The sequence below is a fragment of the Syngnathus scovelli genome, chromosome 19 (genome assembly GCF_024217435.2).
Source record: "Syngnathus scovelli strain Florida chromosome 19, RoL_Ssco_1.2, whole genome shotgun sequence".
In the NCBI taxonomy this organism is placed as follows: domain Eukaryota; kingdom Metazoa; phylum Chordata; class Actinopteri; order Syngnathiformes; family Syngnathidae; genus Syngnathus; species Syngnathus scovelli.
Window position 1 is genome coordinate 4,643,180 of NC_090865.1, and position 25,826 is coordinate 4,669,005.

The 25,826-nt window shown below is 40.1% G+C and overlaps 2 protein-coding genes across 2 annotated transcripts in view; both read left to right on the plus strand.

The window, feature by feature from the left end:
* csmd2 (CUB and Sushi multiple domains 2) overlaps positions 1-13,869 on the plus strand; it is an 83,197-nt gene extending 69,328 nt beyond the window's left edge. Inside the window, exons 50-72 of the mRNA XM_049751343.2 lie at positions 585-773; positions 949-1,134; positions 1,204-1,398; positions 1,891-2,064; positions 2,148-2,321; positions 2,394-2,567; positions 4,096-4,284; positions 4,351-4,524; positions 4,972-5,154; positions 6,415-6,591; positions 6,707-6,886; positions 6,962-7,135; positions 7,206-7,379; positions 7,659-7,732; positions 8,050-8,161; positions 8,663-8,842; positions 9,672-9,737; positions 9,812-9,973; positions 10,401-10,513; positions 10,617-10,704; positions 12,343-12,475; positions 12,599-12,776; positions 13,014-13,869. Coding sequence (XP_049607300.1) covers positions 585-773; positions 949-1,134; positions 1,204-1,398; positions 1,891-2,064; positions 2,148-2,321; positions 2,394-2,567; positions 4,096-4,284; positions 4,351-4,524; positions 4,972-5,154; positions 6,415-6,591; positions 6,707-6,886; positions 6,962-7,135; positions 7,206-7,379; positions 7,659-7,732; positions 8,050-8,161; positions 8,663-8,842; positions 9,672-9,737; positions 9,812-9,973; positions 10,401-10,513; positions 10,617-10,704; positions 12,343-12,475; positions 12,599-12,758 — 3,431 coding nt within the window. The 3' untranslated portion in view covers positions 12,759-12,776; positions 13,014-13,869. The remainder of the gene's footprint in view (positions 1-584; positions 774-948; positions 1,135-1,203; positions 1,399-1,890; positions 2,065-2,147; positions 2,322-2,393; positions 2,568-4,095; positions 4,285-4,350; positions 4,525-4,971; positions 5,155-6,414; positions 6,592-6,706; positions 6,887-6,961; positions 7,136-7,205; positions 7,380-7,658; positions 7,733-8,049; positions 8,162-8,662; positions 8,843-9,671; positions 9,738-9,811; positions 9,974-10,400; positions 10,514-10,616; positions 10,705-12,342; positions 12,476-12,598; positions 12,777-13,013) is intronic.
* The window catches only part of col9a2 (procollagen, type IX, alpha 2), a 55,232-nt gene continuing 42,044 nt past the window's right edge, over positions 12,639-25,826 (plus strand). Inside the window, exon 1 of the mRNA XM_049751413.1 lies at positions 12,639-12,776. The gene's annotated coding sequence lies outside the window, so the exon portion shown is untranslated. The remainder of the gene's footprint in view (positions 12,777-25,826) is intronic.

Below are 25,826 nucleotides of genomic sequence, written 5' to 3' on the forward strand. Positions count from 1 at the left end.
GACTATAAGGCGCACCGGACTATAAGGCGCACCATTAATACATCATGTCAGATTTTTAATCCAAATCAAGTCATTCTCCATTTGATCTTTTTTATTTCAACTTCAGACGCAACAAATGACTTTATGATCACAAAATAATGATCCATAGTCTTTTTGATTCATGATTCATAGTCTTCAGCGGGCCACTTATGATTGATTTCATGACACAATGCTTTGGGACAGTTTAAATTTAGGAATTTGGTCCATATATAAGGCGCACCGGACTATAAGGCGGCTTTTGAGAAAATTTTAGGTTTTTAGGTGCGCCTTATAGTTCTGGAAATACGGTAATCCTTTTGGACAAAATCCAAATCTGTCTGAGTAGAACATCCTTCCTAATTGCATATCCATATGTATCCTCATATACTTCACCATCCAGAGATGGCAGATGCAAAGGAAATCCGAGGGTCTTTGCACATTAATCCATCACCCCCTCAGCAAGCACTTGCATCATTTCACATTGTTATTGGATTATACGCTTATCGGTATACAGATTTGTATTGTGTGCTTGATTTTATGTATTGCGTGTTTGAAATTCCTCCTAGCGGCCTACTGCAGCCCACCCAACAACCCCGTAAATGGCAGCGTGCACAGCCTGACAGGCACCAAACTGGGAAGTACTCTCAGGTTCAGCTGTGACCAAGGCTTCCGACTCATTGGCCAGAGCAGCGCCACCTGCACCCGCACCGCCCAAGGGATCTATCAGTGGAATGCACCAGTGCCACTCTGCCAAGGTAGGGGCTGATGAAGTGGATTTGGAAATTGCTCAGAAAGATGGAAAATGGATTGTAATGTTGGTGCTCGGAAAGCGAAATCTAATTTTGATGCCAAATATCTGACATGCAAATGTGATACACCTAGCAAGTTTTACACATATTTTATATCTTTTGCTTTCTCCTTCCATGCCAGTTACGTCCTGCGGAATGCCCGTGCTTCCGGTGAACGGTAGCATTGTGGGTCAGGACTTCTCTTTAGGAGCCAGGGCGACTTATCAATGCAATCCCGGATTCCGGCTTGCAGGACCCGTCACCACGACAATGATCTGTCAGGAATCCGGAAGGTGGAGTCCCATCGAGGCCCCTCCCAGATGCGTCCGTAAGTAAATCATTCAAGTAGTAAAATAATGTGAATCCTGTCGATGACTTCCTGTTTTTTTCCAATTAGCGGTGACGTGCCCTGATATCGGCCACTCCGCGGTAGAACACGGACGATGGAGATTAATTTATGGATCCCAGAACCAATATGACGCTATCATGGTGCTCATATGTGACCCGGGGTATTACTACAGGGGGCAAAGGGTCATTCAGTGTCAAGCTAATAGCACTTGGAACTACCCAGATCCACGACCTTTCTGTGATAGTAAGTGTTGATATGTGTTTTCAACCATACATACTCTAAAGCAGGGGTGTCAAACTTATTTTTGTCGCGGGCCGCATCATAGTCATAATTTGCCTCAAAGGGCCATTAAAATTGCCAATTTTAAAATAATAATAAAAACTGTTTGAATATTTAAAAATAGAATATTGAAATCAAATCAAATATTTAAAAATAAAAAATATTTAAAAAATGAATGGTAATAAAAATTGCTAACAATATTTCTATTTTTTGGAAATCAAATCAAATATTTAAAAATAAAAAATATTTAAAAAATGAATGGTAATAAAAATTGCTAACAATATTTCTATTTTTTTAAAGTTAAAATATTTGAAAATTTGGAATTTGAGGCACAATTTGTCTTCGTGTCTAGTGTGGCGGGCCGTATCTGGCCCCCGGGCTTTGACTTTGACACCTGTGCTCTAAAGGGTATTTAGGTTTTACATTCTAAAATCATCAACGTACTTCTGCTTGCAGTAATTTCCTGTGGTGACTTGGGAACTCCACCAAATGGTAACAAGATAGGAACGTTGACTGTGTACGGAGCCACTGCCATTTTTTCCTGTAATACAGGTTACACTTTAGTCGGCTCCCGTGTTCGGGAGTGCATGTCCAATGGACTTTGGAGCGGAACACAAGTCCAGTGTCTGGGTGAGTCTGCTAACAAAGTGATGTGTGGAGCTAATTTACAAAAAATAATGAAAATGGGCCTTCATGTTTTTTTTTCCCCATAGCTGGCCACTGTGGCAGCCCTGAGCCAATTGTGAACGGGCAAATTAATGGGGAGAACTACAATTATAGAGGTAGCGTTGTGTACCAGTGTAACCCTGGATTTCGTCTCATCGGGGTTTCTGTGCGGATCTGTGAGCAGGATCATCGCTGGTCAGGACTAACCCCAGTTTGTGTTCGTAAGTACTTGCACTGTTGAGCATCTTCAGCTCAACACTGACTGACCATTTTACTTTTTTATTTTTTTTCAGCTATAACTTGCGGTCATCCCGGTAATCCCACTTTTGGTGTGACGCAAGGAAGCCAGTTTAGTTTAAACGATGGCGTCCGCTTTGTCTGCAATACTGGATATGTTCTTCAGGGAGCTGTTAAATCAACCTGCCAGTCCAATGGCCAGTGGAGTAATCCTCTCCCTCGATGTAAAAGTGAGTAGAAAGTTTTAAATTCGTAAAATTTTGCATTGGTATGATCCATGTAAATTTAAGCAAAGGCACAATTGCAAAGGCGACAAGAACAATCAAAATTGTTTTGCACTTGTTTGAAGGACAGCTTCGTTTTGAAAACCACGTCTCATCTTTTTTCTGAATAATTCAATTTTGTCCAAGGCGAGAATGTTTAATTGGATTGTGTGTTGCATAAAGAAGTAGTTTCTAAACAGTTGGTATTAACTGAAACCTGAATGGCAAAGCTGTTAAAGGGCCCCTGCGAGTTTTTACCGGAAAATACGGCGGAATAAATGAAGGAGAAAATTATATGAATACATTTCTTTTGCTCAAGGTAAAAAATCTTTCGGGACATTTATGAAAGCATCGGTGAGGTCATACTTTTCTGGAGGTGAAGAGGTTCCTACTGTACAAGAGAAATGTGCAACTGGTGACTGTTAGTCACCTGTGGCCTCCATCCTTCCGCGTAGGTAAAGCCGGTCCAACTTGAAATGGTTCAAATCACACTCAGTGGGAGATTGAAAAAATGGGAAAGCTCCACACCCGCAGCGGGCAAGCAAGAATGCTTTAGACATTACTTTTTCACTCTGCGGTGCAATATGAACCTGGCTGTGGCGAAAAAAGATTTCTCATTGTGTAAATCTCAAAATGTTTGTATTTTCAATGGTGCCATGTTTTTAAATCTCACATCGGGTAGATGTTTCTGTTATCCTCACTGTTTTTGCGGCTATAAGAAGATTGGAGGTCTGTAAGTTCGATATATCACATTAATTAGAACATTGCAGGCGGATTTTATAGGTAGACTCCCTGCTGTGTGCTTGCTCTGGGATTGAAAAGAAAAAAAAGAAACACAGGCATGATTAATTTCTTCTCAGTTTACGCCGTGAACCTTGCACTTTCCTTTTTCGGGAGGTGAGTCAGTCAGACAAAAGCTAGTGAGGTCTTAGAAATAAAGTGAAACAAACATGAATAGTTCCCAAACTGTTTCTGTATGTGATTTAAACATAAAGTTATTATGGTTATAAATAATGCAAGTCAGAAATCTGTAAGGGAAAATAAGTTTAGGGTAATTCAACTCTGCTGCATGTTGGGAGTGCCGAAAATGAGCAAGGTTATTAGCATACAATGAGCTCAATTGAGAATATGGCAAATAAATAGGGCATGGTGGGGCATAATGGCTCCTCTGGAGGTTGTAGACAGTCTTTTAGAAAGCCATTTAGAGGTTTGGCATCATTGCATAGTTAATTTAAATTTGCATTTTCAACTAAACACCAAACGTTAGAACTGTTGACAGTGTCGAAACAATACGGAGGTAACTCACGATGGTTCGAGGCAGTCGATGTTGATAAATATTTGCCGATCTGCACCATATCCTGCCCGACTAACCCTAACCCTAAATCTAACCCTAACCCATCTAAGCTTAACTGTTTAGGCCCTAAACTTTAGGGACTGCTTTGTTGTTGATAGAGTTCAACTTGTGCTGTCAACCTCCATCTCAATCTCCCTTTAGCTGTGAACTGCACGGAGCCAGGTCATGTCGAAAACAGCGTTAGGCAAGTCTTACCCAGCGGACCACATCGCTACAGCTTCCAGACCACCGTGACGTACCGCTGCAACCCGGGCTACTACCTACTCGGGACAAGTTCTATTTCCTGTCAAGGCGACGGTACCTGGGACCGCTCCCTCCCAAAGTGCCTTTGTGAGTACCATTAGCATCTGGATTTAATATTTCCCAGCTAACCGGTACTTTCTCAATTTCTGACAGTGGTGTTGTGTGAGCGCCCGAGCATACCGCCCTACGCCCAGATCTCGGGCGACCGGCGAACCGTCGGATCGGTCATCCGCTACAGCTGCATCGGCCAACGTAGCATCATCGGGAACACGACCCGGATGTGCCAGCTGGATGCCCAATGGAGCGGCTCACCACCACATTGCTCCGGTACCAACTTTGGAACCATATGTGTCCAAACTTCAAATTATAGATTAAATCCCCCCCCAAAATATTTCATTTCTCACCAAGTAAATAGTTTGTGGAGCTTTAGGTGGACTGAAGCAATGGCTGCTGGTCTCAAGGACAAAACGTGTCCTCCATAAAAGTACTTCATTTAACTTATATTAGACGGAGGAGCGAGGTACCTATACCGTTTCCTCTCTTGTTTATGAAGCTCAATAAAGATGTTTACCCTTGCACTCCTACTTTGTGGAAGAACATATGAGGAGTCCCTTTAAATCCACAAATCTCAACACACCAACAGAGATAAAGTCCGGAAAATAGCCATCATAAAAAGTACTCAAACCCAAAAGAGGTTCCTTTACTTTTTTTCCCATTAGCTCTTTATTTTTATGGATTTTTTTTTCTCAATTTACCTGTTTTTCCGCTTCTTAGGTGACTCGGCGGGCCTTTGTGGAGATCCAGGTGTTCCCGTGCATGGCATCCGGTTGGGGGAGGAATTTACAGTGGGCAGTGCGGTGCGCTTCAGCTGTGAGCCGGGTTACACGCTCAAAGGTTCTCCAGAGCGAACATGCCTGGCCAACGGGACTTGGCTTGGTACTCAACCTGAGTGCCATGGTAAGGAACACAGATGGATGCTGTATTTCTTGTCACTAGATCAGCAGATGTTGATGCTGCCGGCCAAGCAGACGCTAAATGATTGGTGGGAATCTGAAAGTTAATTTAAAAGTCTAATATTACTGCAGGAAAACAAAAACAGCTACCGACTTTAGGTATCTGTGAGCATGGAGGAGAACAACTTCTCTTTTTGTACCCTAAGCAGACACTGGAGGTCGATAGCCAATCTACTCATGCAATCCTCCACGCATTGCAAAGATATTCCGGACACATCTAACTTGAGACACAGAGCCAGGCCCAAAAGACGATAGAGTGATTACACAGCCCAACCGGCCAGGAAATGCCTTGGGATTCAAAATGAAGAGCTGGAAGACACTAACGGGAATAAAAAAAAGACGACTGCACTGCAGATATTGACAAATGGCGTAAAATTAAATGAATGTGTCGGATGGAGAAGTCGTCTTTAATGAGCACTGTCTCTAACAGAGACGCTTGGGAGTTGATGCGGGGTTATTGAAGTTGAAAATTATATTCACTGGATGCCTTATGCAAAATAAATATGCAAAATAATATTTTCTCTCCGGAGCGAATTACATTGCTGATATGTCATTATCATGAAAATGTTGAACTCGGGTTGAGAAATCAGGTTAGTCAGTGTGTGCTCATCTAACAATGAAAATTAAAATTGGAATTGAATGAAAGGGAATAGGGAGAGAATTTTTAATTGATAATTGGTTTTGCAAAGTGAACAAATATTCCTAAAATATTACCTACCTTTGACTACTCTTCTCGGGCTCTATTTTATTTTTCCGAAATTCAATATTTCCCGCTCACCTCAGTCTCCTTCTGCTACCATCACTCTGCCATGCCTCCTTTTGGCTCATTCCCATTTTGGTTTGCACATGTGAGCCGGCCGGCGTCACCCACCTGTTCTTCGCTGGCGCCAGCTTCAAAGACCGGACCACATCTGGTCATTATGGAGGACCTAGACCCTCGGGGGCTTTGACAGTCTGATGCAAGCTGGTGACTGCAATGCAAAGAACCTCTGCTTGTGTCTGATCGCCAAAGTTCAAGTCACACGTCCCATTTAGAATCACATTAACAGATTAAATTCCTAATAATGTCGGATATGGCAATAGACTGATCTCATTTTACCGGCCTAATTAACAGAAAGCAAATTTGGAGTTGATGGATGGGATGAAATATAATAACTGTCATTGTTGCCCAGCAACTAAATCTTTCTCTCTTTCCCGATTTTAGTGATATCCTGTGGAAACCCCGGAACCCCTCGGAATGCCCAGATCCTGATCCACGATGGACTAACCTTCTCCAGATCCATAACTTACGCCTGCAGGGATGGCTACTACTCTACTGGCCTGCTGACCCGACACTGTACGATAAATGGAACCTGGACCGGCAACATGCCCGAGTGCTCAGGTAATTTAACTGCCCTGACCGGAGAGCCAGCAAGTAAAGTTTTTCAAAAATCATATGCCGGCCTTATATCTTTGACGGTTACCCTAAACTTGATTTTTTTTTTTTTTTTTTGCAGTAATCTACTGTGGTGACCCTGGAGTTCCAGCTAATGGAGTGAGACTGGGAAGTGATTTTATTTACAATCAGACCGTTAGTTACCAGTGTTCTCCTGGGTTCACCATGGATGCTGATCGGGCTTCCACCCTCATTTGCACCAAGGCTCGAACCTGGAATGGAACCAAGCCTCTGTGCAAAGGTATTGTTGTCTCACCTCGTGAATGATCCCATGGGGAAGAATATCGAATATTATTTTTTCATCTCTCATTTGTAGCAATAGTCTGCGGTTTTCCGCCAGTCATTCCGAATGGACAAGTCGTAGGTACGGATTTTAACTGGGGCTCCAGCATCAGCTACTCGTGTAACCAAGGTTACCAGCTATCATTACCCACCGTGCTAACTTGCCAAGGCAATGGAAATTGGAGTGGGGAGAAACCACAGTGCTTCCGTAAGTCACAACAATGGCAATATTATGTCTTTTATTCTTTAAGACTGATTTTCTGTCTTTGTTTTTGCAGCCGTTTTTTGTGGAGACCCGGGCTTGCCTGCCCAAGGGAGGAGGGAAGACCGAGGTTTCACTTATCTGTCCTCGGTCTCCTTTTCATGCATAGCCCCTCTGATCCTGGTGGGCTCGACCAGGAGGTATTGCCAATATGATGGCACCTGGAGTGGAACGCAGCCCTCTTGCATAGGTATACAACATTTCATGTAGATGTAAACACATTTTTATATCACAAAAAAGTTACACTTGAAGAGGTTTGTGTTCACTTTTATATATCCGCTGCAACTGTAAAACAAAAACTACAACCCGCTGGAAACTTCAGTTTTATTGGTGACTGTAGCAACAACTGCAGTAAAATTATCATTCGTGACCAACATAACACAGCAGACAGTATTTCACATCATTTCTGTTGTGATGAAATATTTGATTGTTGTGGCTGTCATGAATATTAAACAAAACTTTGTTGCAGATCCCACTCACACCTCTTGCACAGATCCGGGCAGCCCCCTCTTTGGTAATCAAAACAACAGTCAAGGCTATCAGGTATGATAAAATCTTAATTAAAAATCCAATGTTATGTATTTAATCGTGATTCAGTAAATGGTCAGAATTAGCATTAATCTGCCACTAGTTCTCAGACTTTCTTTAAATCCAAAACAGATTCATGCTGTCTTAATTATAAAAGAGAGTCCAATTGAGTGTTGCTTTATAGCCTCCAATGATAGAGTAACAACCTTTATAGCCGGCTTTTAAAAAAAAAAATAGTGTGCTTTACATGGCATTTATTGTGCATCATTTGGAGCATCCAACGGCTTCTATCCAAATTATATTTTCACGTCCTTGTGTTTTGCTGCTTCCAGATCAGCAGCACTGTGTTCTTCAGCTGCAGAAAAGGTTACTTGCTGCAAGGTTCAATTTCTCGCACGTGTCTGCCCAACCTCACTTGGAGTGGATTTCAACCTGAGTGCATTGGTAAGCTACCGTATTTTCCGGACTATAAGGCGGACCGGACTATAAGGCGCACCTTCAATAAATGGCCCATTTTAAAACGTTGTCCTTATATAAGGCGCACCAGACTATAAGGCGCACCATTAATGCATCATGTCAGATTTTTAATCCAAATCAAATCATTCTCCATTTTATCTTTTTTATTTCAAATTCAGACGCGCCAAATTATAATCACAAAATAATGATCCATAATCTTTTTGATTCATGATTCATAGTCTTCAGCGGGCCTCTTATGATTGATTTCAAGACACAATGCTTCGGGCCAGTTTAAATGTAGGAATTTGGTCCATATATAAGGCGCACCTGACTATAAGGCAGACTGTTGGCTTTTGAGAAAATTTTAGGTTTTTAGTTGTGCCTTATAGTCCGGAAAATACACTAATTGGTATATATGCATTGGTGTTGATAGTCAACTATTGCTCTTCATGACCTTCTGTCAATCTCCATGCTTAAACACCTTACCAGCTCACCACTGCAGCCAGCCAGAGCTGCCAGCCCAATCGGACGTGCGAGCCATTGAACTGCCATCCCTTGGCTACACGCTGATCTATACGTGCCAACCCGGATTTTACTTGGCTGAAGGATCAGAGCACAGGACCTGCAAGTCCGATGGGAGCTGGACTGGGAAACCACCTCTCTGTGCAGGTAGAAATAATCTCATGAGGCTTCTATTGTGCAATACTTCTCATTGCTACTTAAATATGCAAAAGGTTTCGAAACCTTTTTGGGAAAATTGTCGAAATCTATCTAATGTATACAAAGTCGTCTTAGCAACATTACCAAGAGGACATAAGCTGATAAGCACAATGTTTACCATCGATTTTCCTTCTTTTATATATGGCGAGGAAGCGTTAACAAGTTCCGTCTGACAAATTGACCGTCTTAAGTGTTTTTCTAAATACATTAAAGTGAAAACAAGAGCCATTAAAACTTGCTAGTAATAACCCTGTCCGGATGATTGCTACTTCCAATTTAAGACCTTGTGAAGTGAAATTAGAGTTGTTTTTTAAGACATTATACATGTTTGGAGATAATTGCTGAAAACATGTGCAAAGGAGTAAATTTTCGAGATATAGCATTAAACTCCGCCTCGACTTTATATATTAAGAACCTGAGCTTTCTAGAAATGTGGTTAGAGCTAAGTATGTTGAAAATATTTGCTCCCTAATGGGAGTTTCACACTTCTGTAGGGTGCAATTATGGACTGGGCGGATCAAATACTGGCGTCTGATAAAAAGACTTAGTTCACATGTTTACTTCTGCAGCCCTTTCTGAGTGTTGAGACCTTTGTTGAAGGTCTAATGGCTCCGTAGTTGAGCAGGGACTTTCTTTCGTCGGGTTCGGTCGCAAGTTCTGGGCGCTCGCTGAATGCACCACTAATGGTCTTTGAGTTTATTGTTTTCAAAGTCATATTATTTTGGCACGCTCGCCCCAAAATGTCTTCTTCATGATATGATGTTGTTATGCTCCACAGCTGATAACCGTCCAAGTGGTAAGAGCCCCGTTGGGACAGTGCAGGAGCCTCCTTCTAAATTACCCGGTAAGACAAGCTGCTTTCTAATCTTTTTTCAAGTTATCAACATGAAACTTACCTTTCTACCTTTTTCATTTCAGTACCGGGTGGGGTATTTGCAAAGAACTCTCTCTGGAGGGGATCCTATGAGTATTTGGGGAAGAAGCAGCCAGCTATGCTCAGCATCACTGCCTTTGAATCTTTTAGCAACCGAGTGAATGGAACATTACTTGACCACAGTGGCGTGGAGCTCAAACTCGCCGGTTGGTACTCCAGAAATGAAAAGTGGCAATCACAAAACTTTGCATAATGTTTTTCAACTCACTGACCTCATCTTAACAGACTGAACAGATTATTTCATTTGTGGACAAGGAGCAAGAAATCATTGAAGGCGCTTATATGATGTGGATTATTGCCGCCGTTATGAAACAGAAAAGCTTTAACATTTTCCCCGTGGCATACTTGCTGTGCAGCTGTGATCATTAAAATGCAAATTTGCATTAGGAGAAAGCAAGGTCTCATCACTTCTCGCTTCATGATATTGTCGCAACACGCAAAATCATGCATTTGAAATTGGGGCTGTTGTTGAAGCTCTTAAGTGATGGCAGAACACGATTAAAGCTGATTGCGCAATATTCAGCATGTCTTATCTATTCATTAATGTCCGTTATTGATTGGTTCTTTCTAAAGGTACTTACAAAAGAGAAGAAGCCCAGCTACTGCTTCAGGTACACCAAATCCGAGGCCCGGTGGAGATATTCGTCAACAAGTTCAAAATCGACAATTGGGCTTTGGATGGACACGTAAGTTGCACAAGTAAAATATTTTCGACAGCCGGCACTTCGTTTTTTGCAGCCCTTGGATATGATTGGATGTTTCTGTCTTTCTTTGCTTCTCCCTCGGTAGGTGTCCTACATCTCTTCATCCAACTCCTTTGTGTACCAAGGATTTGTCCGTGGTAAAGGCTTTGGACAGTTTGGTCTGCAGAGATTGGGTAAGTGAGTTTCCCACTTTTGTAAAACAAACGTGCATTCTCAAGTTTTTGTTTTCAAATCAACTGCATCTACAATAATGTGGTCACAAATAAAGCTGCTGAAAATGTCTCCACAGGCCAGAATATGTTTGCAGTGTTCTCTCTTGGCTCTGTTGCGTAATCTCACAGTTGACACTGTAAATATAGTTTGGAGTTTCAAGGTGAAGAAGCTTTATCCCCCTAAATCGTGTGTTCTGTTTCATGTCTGCCACCTAAAATACTCCAAGACGTGTTTTTTTTTTTTTTTTTTTTTGCCGCAACAAATCCTTCCAGCTCCACTCCATTAATCTGGAAGCCTGCTACAGTCGTGCAATGTGTACACAAGAAAGATTTATTCCTCCAGTCCCTCCCACACCCTGGTTTGTTCTTTGGACACATTAAAAGGATGAAGAAAGCTATTTAAGGGGGGGGGGGGGGGGGGGTCATATTAGAGTATATTGACGGGTTTCTTAAATTATTAACTCGATAAAGTTTGAGAACTAATATTTTATATATATATTTCTATATATTTATTACAATTATTAAATGTATTAAACATAATATATATAATAATAATTAAAAGGATGAAGAAAGCTATTTTGGGGGGGATCATATTAGAGTATATTGACGGGTTTCTTCATTATTGACTCGATAAAGTTTGAGAAATAATATTCTATATATATTTCTATATATATTTATTATAATTATTAAATGTATTAAATATAATAATATATATAATAATTAAATAATTATTAGATTTATTAAATATTCATTACATTTATTACTCAATTTATTTTTATTTATTGAATATTATAATTATCCATTTTTAATGCAGCCATTGACTCTGAACACATCTCAGTGGCCAAGCTGTGCTCAGGCCATTATGTGACTTGCCGAGTTTGAATTTCCGCCATGATAATGGCACATTGATCCAATCCCGCCATGTATGGTCACCACTTATGATTAGTCCATTAATGATCGTTGCAGTTTGGATGAAAGACTGAAGTGCTCTACTTGCTGGCTTTAGGCCGCAAGAAAAGATCAGGTGGAGAAATATGTCGCCTCGGAAAAAAGCAATTGTTGGGTTCTCCTCGTAGTCTTGCAGAGCTTGGTTAAAACTCGCATAATTTACTGGAAACCAACTGCGGACAAATGACACGGCTCGGCGTATCCAAAGGGAGATGATTGGCAAGCACAACATGAGCCGCTAATTGAATTCCTTCTCAACCTGTCACCTGTTTTTATTTCGGAAAAGGGCTGAATAACAACAGGTGGGCTGTCGTTCTGCTGGCATTGGCGCGGACACACACGCGCGCCTTTCTAAATTAAAAAATGCTTTACAAGTAACACATGCCTGTAACCGAGAGTGATTTTTACGACAATGGGTTTTGACGTTCCCAAAGGGGGGAATTAAAGTAAAGCGGCGGGGTAAACTTTCAAAGGTCACTTGTCTGCTCAAACTATTATGTAAATTCCACATTGCTGCCAGCGCCCTTCCAACTATATTAATGACCATATTTCATTTTTATTTTTGAGTGGTTGTTGACAAAGTTTGGAGAGGATATTCGGGTTTCTCTATATTCACAGCCTTAATTAATTAATGTTATCACTTCTTTGCAGAGAGTTTAGACCCCAGCAGAGACAACACGGCCTATAACTTTGCCTCCAACAGCAGTTCAGTGGCAGCCGCCATATTAGTGCCTTTTATAGCCATGATCATCGCAGGCTTCGCCCTGTACCTCTACAAACATAGGTACGCTCAAAGTGTTGCTTATGTACTTGAGAAGGATGTTTGCGCCGTTGTGGGAGTGAACAAATTACAGTTGTATTGTTGTTAATTGGATCACCTTTTGTTCTTGGTATTGTCGTGTTCCAGAAGAAGACCCAATGTCCCTTTCAATGGTTACGTGGGCCATGAAAACACCAACGGACGGGCTACATTTGAGAACCCCATGTACGATCGTAACATTCAGCCGACTGACATCATGGCTAACGAGGCGGAGTTCACAGTTAGCACAGTGTGCACAGCTGTATAGCGACAGCTTCAACTCAAGGTAAGAAATCTTTTGCTGCTATACGGTTTTACAAAACTGCTTACACCAACTACAAACTGATTCTCAGATGTGGAACATTTCAGAAAATAATCTCTGTTTTTCTCTTGTCATGTCTTTGCATCATTTCAAATATCCGATTTTTTTCATCCCTCCCATGCCATTTATATTTTCAACTACCCATTATTTTGATCATATTTATTCCATTATTTCCACATCCCTTTTGAATCAATCTTCCAGTCAAGGGAGGAGCGGTGTGCTCGATCATCTTGGACATCTCTTCCTTGAGCAAAGGGGGCAAGACAAAAAATATTTTAGTCACTGAAAAACAGTCAGGAAACAACTCAGTTGGGGGAAACTATTCTCCTATAAATGAAACAACGCAGCAACTCTTCAACAACAAAATGCTTCATTGTGACTGGATAACTTCTTACCCCATCTTGAGGAAACGTTTGCACCTCAACGTGCATTCCGAGAGAAAGTAAATGCTGGAAGCAAAGCTGTGACCACTCTCCTTACCGCCTAAACCCAAAGGGAATTTCAAGACTTGAAACTATTGAGATAACATACAAGTCAAGCTAATGGCAGACAGACATTTATCATTGTTTTCATTTGTTTGTTTATATTTGCGTTCGCCCTTTACGCCGCTTGCATTCTTTGATGAGGAATTCGACTTTTTTGTTGACTTCACCGCGCTGGGCAGTGTAGTGTTTTGTTGGTATCTGCAACCTGACCCCCAGTCGGTATTTTTATTTAGCATACTAAGTTCTCTTTATTCTTCAAGGAATAATCGCCAGATTTTACATAAACATCAGTCACAACTTTCTCTTTGGTCCTCATGGATGTAGCTCAACGTGCTAAGCGCTAATGTCACGTTGTTCTTTTTGAGACCATATACTAGTTGGCATCGATGTGTTCAACAAAAGGTATTACGCGGATGAATCGGTGATTAACGTCAGGCGGATTACTTTGTGATCTTTCCCGTAAACTAACTTCTGGCAGCTCCGAAAAAAAAAAAAAAAACGTTGAGATGATTTGTTTTGTCCTGACTTGCCATGAATACGTTGCTTAAGGCTTCGGCAAGGATTTGACAACAGGCAATTTGCTAGAATAATGATTAGTCTCATACTTTCTGGAAATCATATTAAAAATTTCTTCTCAAATTAATTGAAGACCAACAACTAAAGAATTGCCCGGCTAGCAAAAATGCTAAACTGAATTTTCCACATATTTGTACATGCATATACACAAACAGTATATATACCGTATTTTCCGCACTATAAGGTGCACCAGATTATAAGATGCACCTTCAATGAATGGCCCGTTTTAAAACTTTGTCCATATATAAGGCGCACCAGATTATAAGGCGCACTGTCGGCTTTTGAGAAAATTGGAGGTTTTTAGGTGCGCCTTATAGTGCGGAAAAAACGGTACACATAAAAAAAATGATTTAATAAGTTTGACTTTGACAAATCAGCATCCATTCAAAAAGGCATTTAACCCAATGTTTATAATCACCGACGTACATAGTTTCCCTCAAAAATCTCGCCCTTTGAAACCAATCACTGTAATGTTCCTTGAATCCGAGCGGCTGTGGGCCGGTAATTGCTTTTACTATGTTATTACTTTTACAGCCCTCACTTATCGCAACGCCACAGATAGAATATTGCCCCTTGCCAGGTCTGCTCACTTGTGAATTGATGGAAAAGGAAACAATTGAATTACCTTGGAGATTTCGCAGGAAGTCTACGTTATCTTCATTGCCGTTTACTTCTCAAAGTTGTCTAGAATATTCATTTATTCTTTTCATATTGTTCGGAATCTTGGATGTTTTCATTCATTCAAATCGTCTGTGTTCCTTTTAATTGAGTTTTTTTTTTTACCCCAACATTTCTTCCGTGACATATTTAATAGATAATAATGCCCTTTCATAAGCTTAATTGAGTTTGTACTAAACTAGTACGAGAAACATTTGGACTTTAGATTGACGGTCGTTAAATCGACCGTGACAACTAGAATTAAATACAAATGATTGTTTGTGTGTAAACACAAGGGCTCAGTCGAAAAGACCGAACTTTTGTCCTCCGTATTTTTCTACCCTCTCCTCTTTCCAAGAAGCACTTTATGTTCATCATAGTGCCTTGTCATGACCTCATTATAGCGCTTTGACAGTTTCAGTTGGCTGAATTCTAAATTGCATAAATCGGAGGGGGGGGGGGGGGGGGGTCATAATGTGCACGAATCACAGTTACATGAAGGAGCTGAAAGTTTTTCATAACGTTTGACATTTTAGTGAATAGTTATGTAGTTTGCTGGATTAGCCGTAGCATGTTTTGAGGGAGATTTTAAAGTATCAACCAAAGATCATGCTTTTTGTTCTGTTTCACGTCTACTCATAATGTTTTTCCGACGGGGGGGTGGGGGGGGGGTGGGGGGGGTGGGGAGAGCTACTTTCTATGTAGGGCGATTTGGTCATATTCAGCAAAGTTTTCTCAAAGTGCACTCGAGTTAAGTGAAGAAGTAGGAGTTATGGTTTGAGAGCTATCTGGCACCATCCTGGTTCTTTTTGCATATTTAAAGACATATAGACTCCGTCCATCCTTGACACATTTTTGTTATCATCAAGGCACAGCTCTCTTCAGCTCAACATCTCGCAGACCCTCTGCTCTACTTGCCGTAGACTTTGCTCAATTTCCTGTCAGTGGGGGATGCGATTAAGAGCTGTCCCCATTTTTATTGCTAATTCCGATCTAACAATTTGTACTGTACGTATCATGAAATTCAAGATATAAAGCGTATTTTGTTGTAGGCAAACGTGCCAAAGCTTCACTGCTGTGTTATTCAGTCCCACTCAATGCAATTTATCTCCAGCTTTCAGAAAAAGAAAAAAAAAAGATTAGTGAGTCCAGCTTTTAAGTTGGTAAAGGACCGGTTATTTGTTTGAATATGTTTAATTTCACTGTGTATCTGAATTCAAGATCCGCTGTTTGCCGGTATTGTTAAAAGAAATGCTTTTTAGCACAAAATACTTTTTGGTGTGCTTTCCTTTTGCAACCAGCCAAAAAAAAAAAATCCTCTTTGTTGCAAAAGTTCAGAAAATGTCTCAAAGGAAAAAAACGATGGATCGGGTCCAAGGGCAATGAGAGAAACACAGACAAGAGAACTATGTAATGTCGCTAAAAAAAAAGAGAGAATATTAACAAATTAAAAAAAACATTTTTGTACAGAGATATATTTTTGTGAAAATACATTTGTAATATAAAATGGAAAAAAAAATGAAATTGACACCTAATTTTCCCATCATTGTAGTACAAATGCTAGTGGGGAGTCTATGAAAATTCTATAAATAAATCTATATAAATATATACAAAGAAAACAAAATCAAATCTTTTTGTATTTGTAAAAAGAGTGTACATAAAAGTTTACATAAGTATTGTACATATGTAAGACCCACCATGGCTTGTCTGCAATATATAAAATGTATTTTATCCGTCTGTATATGATGCTTTGCATTGTGTCTAAGCTTATTCTACTTTCTTGAACTCGAAACTTATTTTGAAGGTTTTTGGAATAAAACGCTTAAAAAACTAACTATTTATTCATGTTTGAGTCTTTCTTCGGAGCCACAAACTGGACAAAATCTGTTTTTTTCCGACATAACTTCCTGTGCTTGTTATATAGAAGATCAACTTTACGTGCATGCCTGCTAAGAGGAGGCAGTTCCCGGAGCTGTTAACAATAATGCGCATAGCATAAAAGAAGACAAGCTCTCCTCTGCATTCTTGCTTTTTAAGTGCTCATGAAAGCTGCTCAGGGACCAAAGTCGTGATCCATCCTGTAGCTAGCTGCAACGATGCACCAGCTCTCCCGAAAGAAATTGATTATGATGCATATGCACGATATTTCTACATCCAAACCAAAAGGCGGCCTTCAAAATTTTTTTTAAAAAATCCACATTTTCCCTTTCTCACTCTTCTTATTCTTCGAACAGCCACGCCACTTTTTCGACCAACTTGATGATGCAGAACAAAAAGAACTTATTGATTTCATTTCCAGGCAGATAAATTAAACACGCACTGCTATCTGAGGCTCTCTATAATTGCCTCTTCATCAGATTAGAATCTGATTTTGCTTAAATGCACTTTCTAATGGTTTATCCTCCGCGTGAGCCATTTGTGAGATCACGTCGAAGGTGCATTTGTATGTTTGAGATGTAAAGTGTGCACGTTATTCACAGGAGGAACGGATCAATTCAACACTTAGTTCTCCATTCTCCATAATTGTTACATTTAATGAAGCAAAGGATTTTTTTTCTGTGTATACCATATTTTCCGCACTATAAGGTGCATCGGATTATAAGGCGCACCTTCAATGAATGGCCCATTTTAAAACTCTGTCCTTATATAAGATATATACATTTGGCCCGTGGGCCGGACTTTGGACACGCCTGCTGTAGTGGCTCAATATTGGTCCATATATAAGGCGCACCTGATTATAAGGCGCACTTTCGGATTTTGAGAAAATTGGAGGTTTTTAGGTGCACCTCATAGTGCGGAAAATACGGTATATATATATATTTAGTGTCAATCAAAATTGAAACTCAAATGTGTTATCAAATAAAACAAAACCATTGATGGCAATAATAGGAGCTTGCTAATGATGCAAACATGCTAATTTATCAATTTGACAGCAATGATAAAGAGTCGTCACTTTGTAAATAAATTGAAAGGGAGATGAAAGCAGGGGAGAAGCATCTTAAAGGCTTCGGCTGTTATTACCCTGTCATCATCCTGACAGCTCCTTTTTTTTTTTTTAGCCGCAGATGGTAATTGAAGACTCATAGTTGACTCTTATCATAGGTATGGATTGTTCTTTTGACTCATTCATTAGGTATGATAATTAAGCTTTTATCTCACAGCGAGCTTATTAAACGTCATTAACGGTTGTTTCTCTGGTTATGTATTAAACCACATTGAATGCAAAAAAGTTTTGTTGATTGATACATGAACTCCATGACGACAAATAGTAGATCAAATAGTTTGGTCCCGATAAAAACAAGCTTAGGCTAGCTGTGATTTATTGGTAATCACTTGGGTCTCTAATGGTGGTCCTGGTTGACAAATTCAACTGACACTGCGAATATATACTTCGTCTCATCAGACAATCCCTTCATCCGTTCTCTAATGTCTTCTGGGATGGCAGCGTGGATTTTGCCTTTTATTAGCCAGAGCTCGCCGGGGGGAGATTTGGGAGAGTTAAACCTCCTGCTCTGATGTCTACTTCCATGTCCGAGAGTGGCCGGGTAAAATAAGGCATAAAGCGAAACAAAGAGAAAATTAAGATGCCGTTTGCGATTTGACAAAAAAAAAAAAAATCAATCAAAACACTCGGCTCTGTTATCACAACTCAATCTGTTCAGTGTTGCGTAATTAAATTTCCTAAGCTTGCTTTTTTTTTTCCCCTGCTTTTTTTTTTTTAAAGCAAACCCTACATTTAAAAAAAAACAGTTTTTCAGCTTTGACTTTTTAGTCTGGTTTGGACTTTTTATCAGGCAGACTCAAAACAACAAAATATATTAGCTACCTTTCACTAAAATAACATCAAGGCAAAGAGGCAAACACTTAAAAAAAATGCAGACACAAAAAGAGGAATGAAGTAAACAACCTTGAAAAGCAGCAGCCACTTTGGAAAAGAAAAAGAGTTTTCAGGAGAAGTTTGCAACTTCCAACTTTTTGGGACCAAATAAATAAATGGCAATTTTCCATGTGTACTTTTGTATTCACATCACATGAAGGCAAGTTTTTGTAAGAAAAAAAAAAAAAAGGCACTCAGCAGGCACCCGCCGCTTATTTTTCTTGTGGACACTTTTGCAGAAGAATCTTGAATAGATTCAATGCTGTCTCAGTGTTGCCCTCAGCCAGTAGGCCTTTTTTTTTTTTTTTTTTTGTATGACACGGTGAGGCTTAGTTCATTCACACAGGTAATAAGCACTCGACAGGGAGTCACCGGCAGAAAAATCTACGGCCCACTTCACCGCAATTTGAGAAGCCACGTTGCCATGGCGACAGTTGCATCTATCTCACAAATACGGTATCAGGAATCTCAAATGAAGGTATTGACACAAGCGGACTTGAATCATTTGTCACAAGCTATTCTTATGGAAAATAAAGTCATGCTATATATGCTAATAATATTTCACTCCGCACATGAAACAGTAGCTGATGGAGCGAGATGTTCTTATTTACAGGATCTCTCACAGTTTGGAAGATAAATTATGGATAATCATCCATAAAAGATGTCCTTATTTTTGTATATTTAGAAAGGGAGGGGGTATTTAAGACATCCCTAATTAGATTGAGCTGATATGGAGTTATTTCGGAAGACTTTCCCCGCAGCAAAGACTTTATTCTGTGATTGCAATAAAACAAGGGCAGCAGGGGATGATTAAAAAGAAAGTAAAGCGTGCATATTTAGGAAAATAAAAAATGGGGGGGGGAAATAATCTCCTCGGGTGTTGTAATACCCCTTTGGTGACCTCGTGTTGTTGTTGTCTTTAAGAAATTCTTAGTCGCCATTTTGGACTGAATGACGTCGGTTCAGAATCGTTGTAAAGTTTGTTCAAAATATTATCTCGAGTCTCCCAATCTACTGTCTGTGACATCCCATCTTATCTTATCCCAACATCTCATTTTAACCCCTATGTGCCACCATTTTATAATCTTTGGCCTCTAGATGAAATCTTCCTTCCTCTTAGGATGCCAGAAGGGGCCATTTAGAAGAAACTTGGATTGCTGCTACGACTAAGAATTTGAAATGGAAGCCTGTGGACATACACGCCCTCCCATGTCAGGACTAAATGTGCCATCGGTTTATCACCAAAATGCCCGGCGGCTAAAATTCCAACACTTGAGACTACTCATTGCTTCAGACCCTTGAGACACTTTGCTCCAAACAAATTTATTTTCTCTTCAATCCGATCTTCAGAATAGAACATTTCCAATAGAGTCAGACATCTTCAGGTCTGAAGGTGACTCCGGAATTCACTACATACGAGTCGAGGTGTTCAACTTTCCGTGAACCAAATGTTTTATTTCGAGAATTCATTTAGCGAGCAGTTAGATGCATGAGTCCATCCCAGCCGCTTTGCAGATCATCCAGGAAAAGAAACTCCATCGGTATCTCAGGTGATGGATTGGAAATCAAAGTTTTAATCATATGCTCGACGTGGTTGCCTGGCAACAGGGCTCCCTTATGCATGGCGGCAACAGAGAGGATCAGATGAGAAGATAATGAGCAAAAACTGACTGAGCCTAAAAAATGTATTGAAATCACAAACATATTAAAGGTTAGAAAGAATTTAGTCAAAAAGATGCATTTTAAAATATGCCGCTTAGCATTTTCTTAAATTATTACGAGACCTGTGAAGTGACCTTTAAGGAACTTTTTTTTCCCCGACGTGCTGCTGTCAATTCTTCTTGTATTACCAAAAAAATCACCATTACATTCTTTTAACAATAAGAAAGTGTGAAATAATATACGGTATGAACATTCTTTCCCTGAAAAAAAGAACAGCAAACATATTTTGTATGATTTTAGCGTGCCAACCTAATTTCTTGCTTGGTTGGTGAATCTCGCATCTTCTCCCATGTGCTGATATTTTCACTGCACTTCCAAATCGGTTGATGTGTTGCTGAAATTGAAAACTCCATGTGGATGATTTTTCTTTACACCAAAATCTTTCCCGATATGCTGCCAGATCTCAATTTTTAAATCAATTATTCACTCCATGTCTGTGCAAAATGATCACCATTGTCCCACAAATCATTTTGAATTTGGCTTTTTTTTCTTCAGAACCATTTTTTATTTTATTGTGTGCCAGGAACTTTGTTTAGAAGTACCGTATTTTCCGCACTATAAGGCGTACCGGATTATAAGGCGCACCTTCAATGGATGGCCCATTTTAAAACTTTGTCCATATATAAGGCGCACCGGATTATAAGGCGCATAGAATACATAACTCAACGTTGCTCAAACGTTAATGCAATCACAATATAGTAACACTCGAAATAGTGAAAATATTAACAATGTATCAATAACTCAACGTTGCTCAAATGTTAATATCACACAACACACAAAATAAACACGTAAAGCTTACTTTAATGAATTAGTCCTCATCCACGAATCCATATTGGTCCATATATAAGGCGCAGCAGATTATAAGGCGCACTTTTGAGAAAATTGGAGGTTTTTAGGTGCGCCTTATAGTGCGGAAAATACGGTAGCTTAAATTTAAAGTTCCAACCTACTGCACGACTCTACCCTTGCAGAATGGCAGAAAAGTGCTGATGCATTTGATGTCCTCATTTCAACTCGTTCTCCTGGCCTGTTTGATTGCGGTGGTGTCAAGGATGAGAATCCTTAATTGTGCTCAAGCTCACCGTGTCTCCCTTTGATGTTTGATAGAAGTGCTCATCTTCTCACTTTCTGATGCTTCTAAACGGGCAGCTGTGCAGAAATGTAAAATTGCAACAGATTTTTGTCCTTACTTGCATACTGTATGCACATGATTTAAACCACAGGTGTCAAACTTAAAGCACGGGGGGCCAGATTCGGCCCATGACATCATTTTTTATGCCCCGTGAAGGCAAATGAGACTTTTTTTTTTCGTCCTTGTCTTCACAGTCAAGTGTTGGCTTGAGTCACAGATGCCATATAAAATTGTTCGTACCCAAACACACAGCCAAAGTAATTCATCATTATAATTAGTGTTGGGCGAGTCCGGACACGGCGACCTGCTTTGCCGACAGTCTCATTCCCTCCTTCCATGTTCCGCACACCTGTCATTGCCTATCCGCAGAGCTGCTTTTCTTCCGTTTTCCAAACGCCCCCGCAGACCGAGAGCATTGCGTTACGCGATGCATGTGAGGTGAAAACTGTTCCGACTGCAGGTCATGCTTTTGTGACATTCGTTCATTTATCATTCTTTGCTGAGTGATGTGGAAATTATATATTGCGGGTCTCGTTTTTGCACTTATGGACAGAGTGAGGGCAGTCAATGAGAAAGGTAGTGTGGGGGTTGTTGTATAAGTGGCGGCTGTGGCTCAGGTAGCAGAGTGGGTCGTTTAGTAATCAGAGGGTTGGCAGTTCGATCCCAGCTCTGTCACATGTCGTTGTATCCTTGGGCAAGACACGTCACTCGCCATTGTAAATGAGAAAGTGTTCTCAATTGGCCTACCTGGTAAAACATTGAATAAATAAAATAAAATAAGGAATATGCAGGATATTATAGATGCAAATCAGCCCTAATTATATGGCATTATCTTCTATTTTGTTACACAATACAAATTCTGTCAGTGATCATGTTCCTCCTACGATTCCATCCATTAGCTGATGTACACTTGGCTTCCAAGTGGGTGCTTGTTAATTCCCGGGTCTTGGCTGAAGAGGTTACGAGAGGTGTTTCCGAGTCTCTACGAGCGTGTGAATGGGCCTTGTTGACTCAGAGTCACTCTGCAGGGTGTGCTCGGAATAGCAGAAGGCCAAGTCCATTAAAGTGAGAAGGGTTCATTTGTCACGGGTTCCATTGGTGTTGCTGTAATGACCAGGTATGCGGTTGATGAATTGCCTGACCTTTTCCTTCCTCTTTATAATCAAGTGTTCCTGTTGGATTCCAAAACTTAATTTGTAGATGTTCCAGATGTCAAGGCGGTCTACGTGTGCACAACTGAACTTTGAAAGAATATGAAAAAGAAAAATAATTGAACATATTTTTTTTTTTTGTAATGTTACATGCAGTCTAAAGTTATGTTTGACGGATATTTTTTTGGGAAAGTATAAGACATTTGGCATTTTAGCAAGACCCTAAAATGGCATGAAATGAATTTCCGGAAGGAGGTTCTGACATGTTCAGTCTATGGCAGCCACAAAATGTGCTTTATGTGCAGCTCAGACATAGCAACCAGGAAGGGGGGCTAGTTTTGTGAGTGTTCTGACAGTTTTTTTTTTTTTTCCTTTTAAATTCTTTTTCCCTAGCATGAAAATTTATTTTAGAGGGGCGTATGAAATACATTTGGCAATACATTCTGATGTTTGGTCCACTATCTGTTCTCATTTTTCTGATACTTTGACCATTAGCACCCAGTAGAAATGGCTTTTGGTAATTACAAAAATAATGCAGCTAATGTAATAATGCCTCTTTTATAATATTTATCTTTGCTGCACAGACCTTCACTCTTCTTTTACTGTTGCGCAGAGTAAAAACACGCTAATCAAACTGCAGACAGCTATTTGCCCCCCTCTTCTTTTTTAATATGACATTTTGGAAAGACCTGTAGGCAAATCATAAAGGCCAAGGATTATAGTGACTAGAAGACACCCGTCACATGACACCCCAGGTCAGTCAAGATAAAAAACATCCTAAAAATGATCCCAAAATTAATTGGATGAACCCTCCTCCAATACATGACGACAAATGCAATTTAATTAAAATGTTAAACCTGGTAAAATCGGTCAATTGGAAATATATTATTCCTGCGTTTTATGATTTCATGTCAAACAAATATCAAACAGCGCTTAAATGTGCAACGTGAGGAAACTTTATTGATTCCTTCTGATTCTTTTTGCCTTCAATAACTCACCCCTCCCATCCTCCCCGCCCATTCTGAAGATTTTAACGATGACAGACTTATGCGTCAGCCTAGTACATGTCTTGTAATTATGAGGAAATGAACCTGGAGGATACACAGACCATTGATCAGCCTATCGAGTTTGACTGCCACCACAAGCAATTAACCTTAAAGCTCTTAAGCATCTTCTAAAGTCCGCACCACACACACACATCCCCAAAAAACAGATGCAAGGTCATTACAGAACAGTTAGTCAGCCTTTTTCCCGATTGGCTCCTAATAGCAAAGATGTGATCTTGGCCCCTCCCACTGTGGATTTCTTAGTCCAGAAAATAGTGTACACACACACTCATACACACTTTTGCGTATTACATGCAGTCAAGTGGGCAACGGGGATATCATCCATCTGTCGAGCCATTTTACTCATCCCGACTGGCGCTCATGGCTGTTTTTAACCTTCTTCTTCAGTTAATCCATGATAACAATGTTAATGTTGCAAGTATCTGCAGATTCTTGAGCGCTAGGTCGCAATTGAGAGAATAATTACATTCGCCGAGTAATTAAAGTCGCTGGCTTCACTTAAGGAGCTCTTAAATGATTATCCTTGATTCTCTCTGAAATACTGTAGGTCATATTCTTCGGCTAAAATGAGCTCCATTAGCGTGTGGCGTGATATTTATATTCTACTCTCGCTTTTTTGCTGATGTTCCAGCGGCAGAGATTAAATTGCTTAATTGTACTTTGCTCCCGAGTAGTAGCGACACTCTTTCCAGTAACGTTTGTTGGACACTACATTAGGTACACTTACATAAAATGGAGAGCTAATATGTGTGAAAATTGCGTATTTGGGGTCATCAAAAGTACGTTCTCGCATATTTATCACGTCCATCACGGCACAGAGTTGTTAAATATTGTATGCACTGCACCAGAATGTGGATTGCCTTTAATGCTAGCTGACTTTACTTGGAGTTCATTTTTAGCCTGGGAAAATCAATCTCAAATTGAGGAAGGAGATCATGAAGATAATGGCGAATGATTTTGGACTTTAAAGGAGAAAATCGGTTTCAATCTCATCCCAGCGGTTTGTTTTTTGAAAGAAATGCAGTAGGTATGATTTTCAGTTAACAGTCTGGCATAACCTTGAAAGTCTCATTTTTACTAATCACTCTAAAGGAAAATTACCGTATTTTCCGCACTATAAGGCACACCTAAAAACCTCCAATTTTCTCAAAAGCCGACAGTGCGCCTTATAATCAGGTGCGCCTTATAATCAGGTGCGCCTTATATATGGACCAATATTGAGCCACTACAGCAGGCGTGTCCAAAGTCCGGCCCACGGGCCAAATGTATATATCTTATATATGGACAAAGTTTTAAAAGGGGCCATTCATTGAAGGTGCGCCTTATAATCCGGTGCGCCTTATAGTGCAGAAAATACGGTATATAAAATGATGATAGATGGGCCAGTTTATATTAATCAATATCATTGATCAAATTTGAATTTTTTTTGCTGTGAGCAATGATGTTTTTGGGTGTAGCCATTCCATATCTGATTTGAGGGTCTTCTGCTTGGTATGTATAGATGCTATGAGCAGTCAGTCATGGAGGACAAATAAACCAAGGCGGAGATGGAGGGGAAAAGACAGGTGTGCAGGGAACACGAAAGGCCTCGGGGTTGAGCTCGCACACAAACTGGATTGTGTAACAAAAAGGATGAGCTTCACTGCTAATGACTCCCGCGGGGTAGACCAGATGCTTAGTTAACTGTGGTAACACACCGTTGACATAAACCAAGGAGGCTGGTGACTCATTTACAAGAGATGGAAAATTGTGGGTGACATTTTAAAATTAAACTTAACTGCTGTTAAAAAGAATGCAAACTTTTTTTTCTGTAGCTGCTTAGCATTGCTTCTTTTGTGTCTTTTGAATTTTTGAAAAGTCATATACAGTTAAGATGAAAGGCTGTTTATTGCGACGTTTTTACCGTCCTTGAAAAATGTCATAAAGGTGACATATTTTGAAAAATTGACTTTTTAATTATTTTCACAGCACTATACAAATCGTTGAGGCTTTTTGAGTGTTTTTTTTTTTCCAAGGTACTTTTATATAACACCGCACCCACATTGACTTGCCGAATAAGTCTTGCAACTTTCAAGTGGCGGCCAACGTCGAAATCCCGGTTGTGATGGTGTGACCAAAGTCAGCGGTGTTAAGAGCGGCTATGCTTGAATCAATCTTTTTCATTCCCAGACAACACAAATTGGACTTATGTGTGTTGGCTGCCGGTACAAGGTTGAATTGCGACGTATACTGTAGACGGGTGAACCCACTCCAACCAGATCATTCATCATTTTGCAGAAAAATGTCTGGATCTACCTGAGTACATGACGTGCATGGGCTGAAGGAGCGCCCTCGTGGCGTCGCCTAT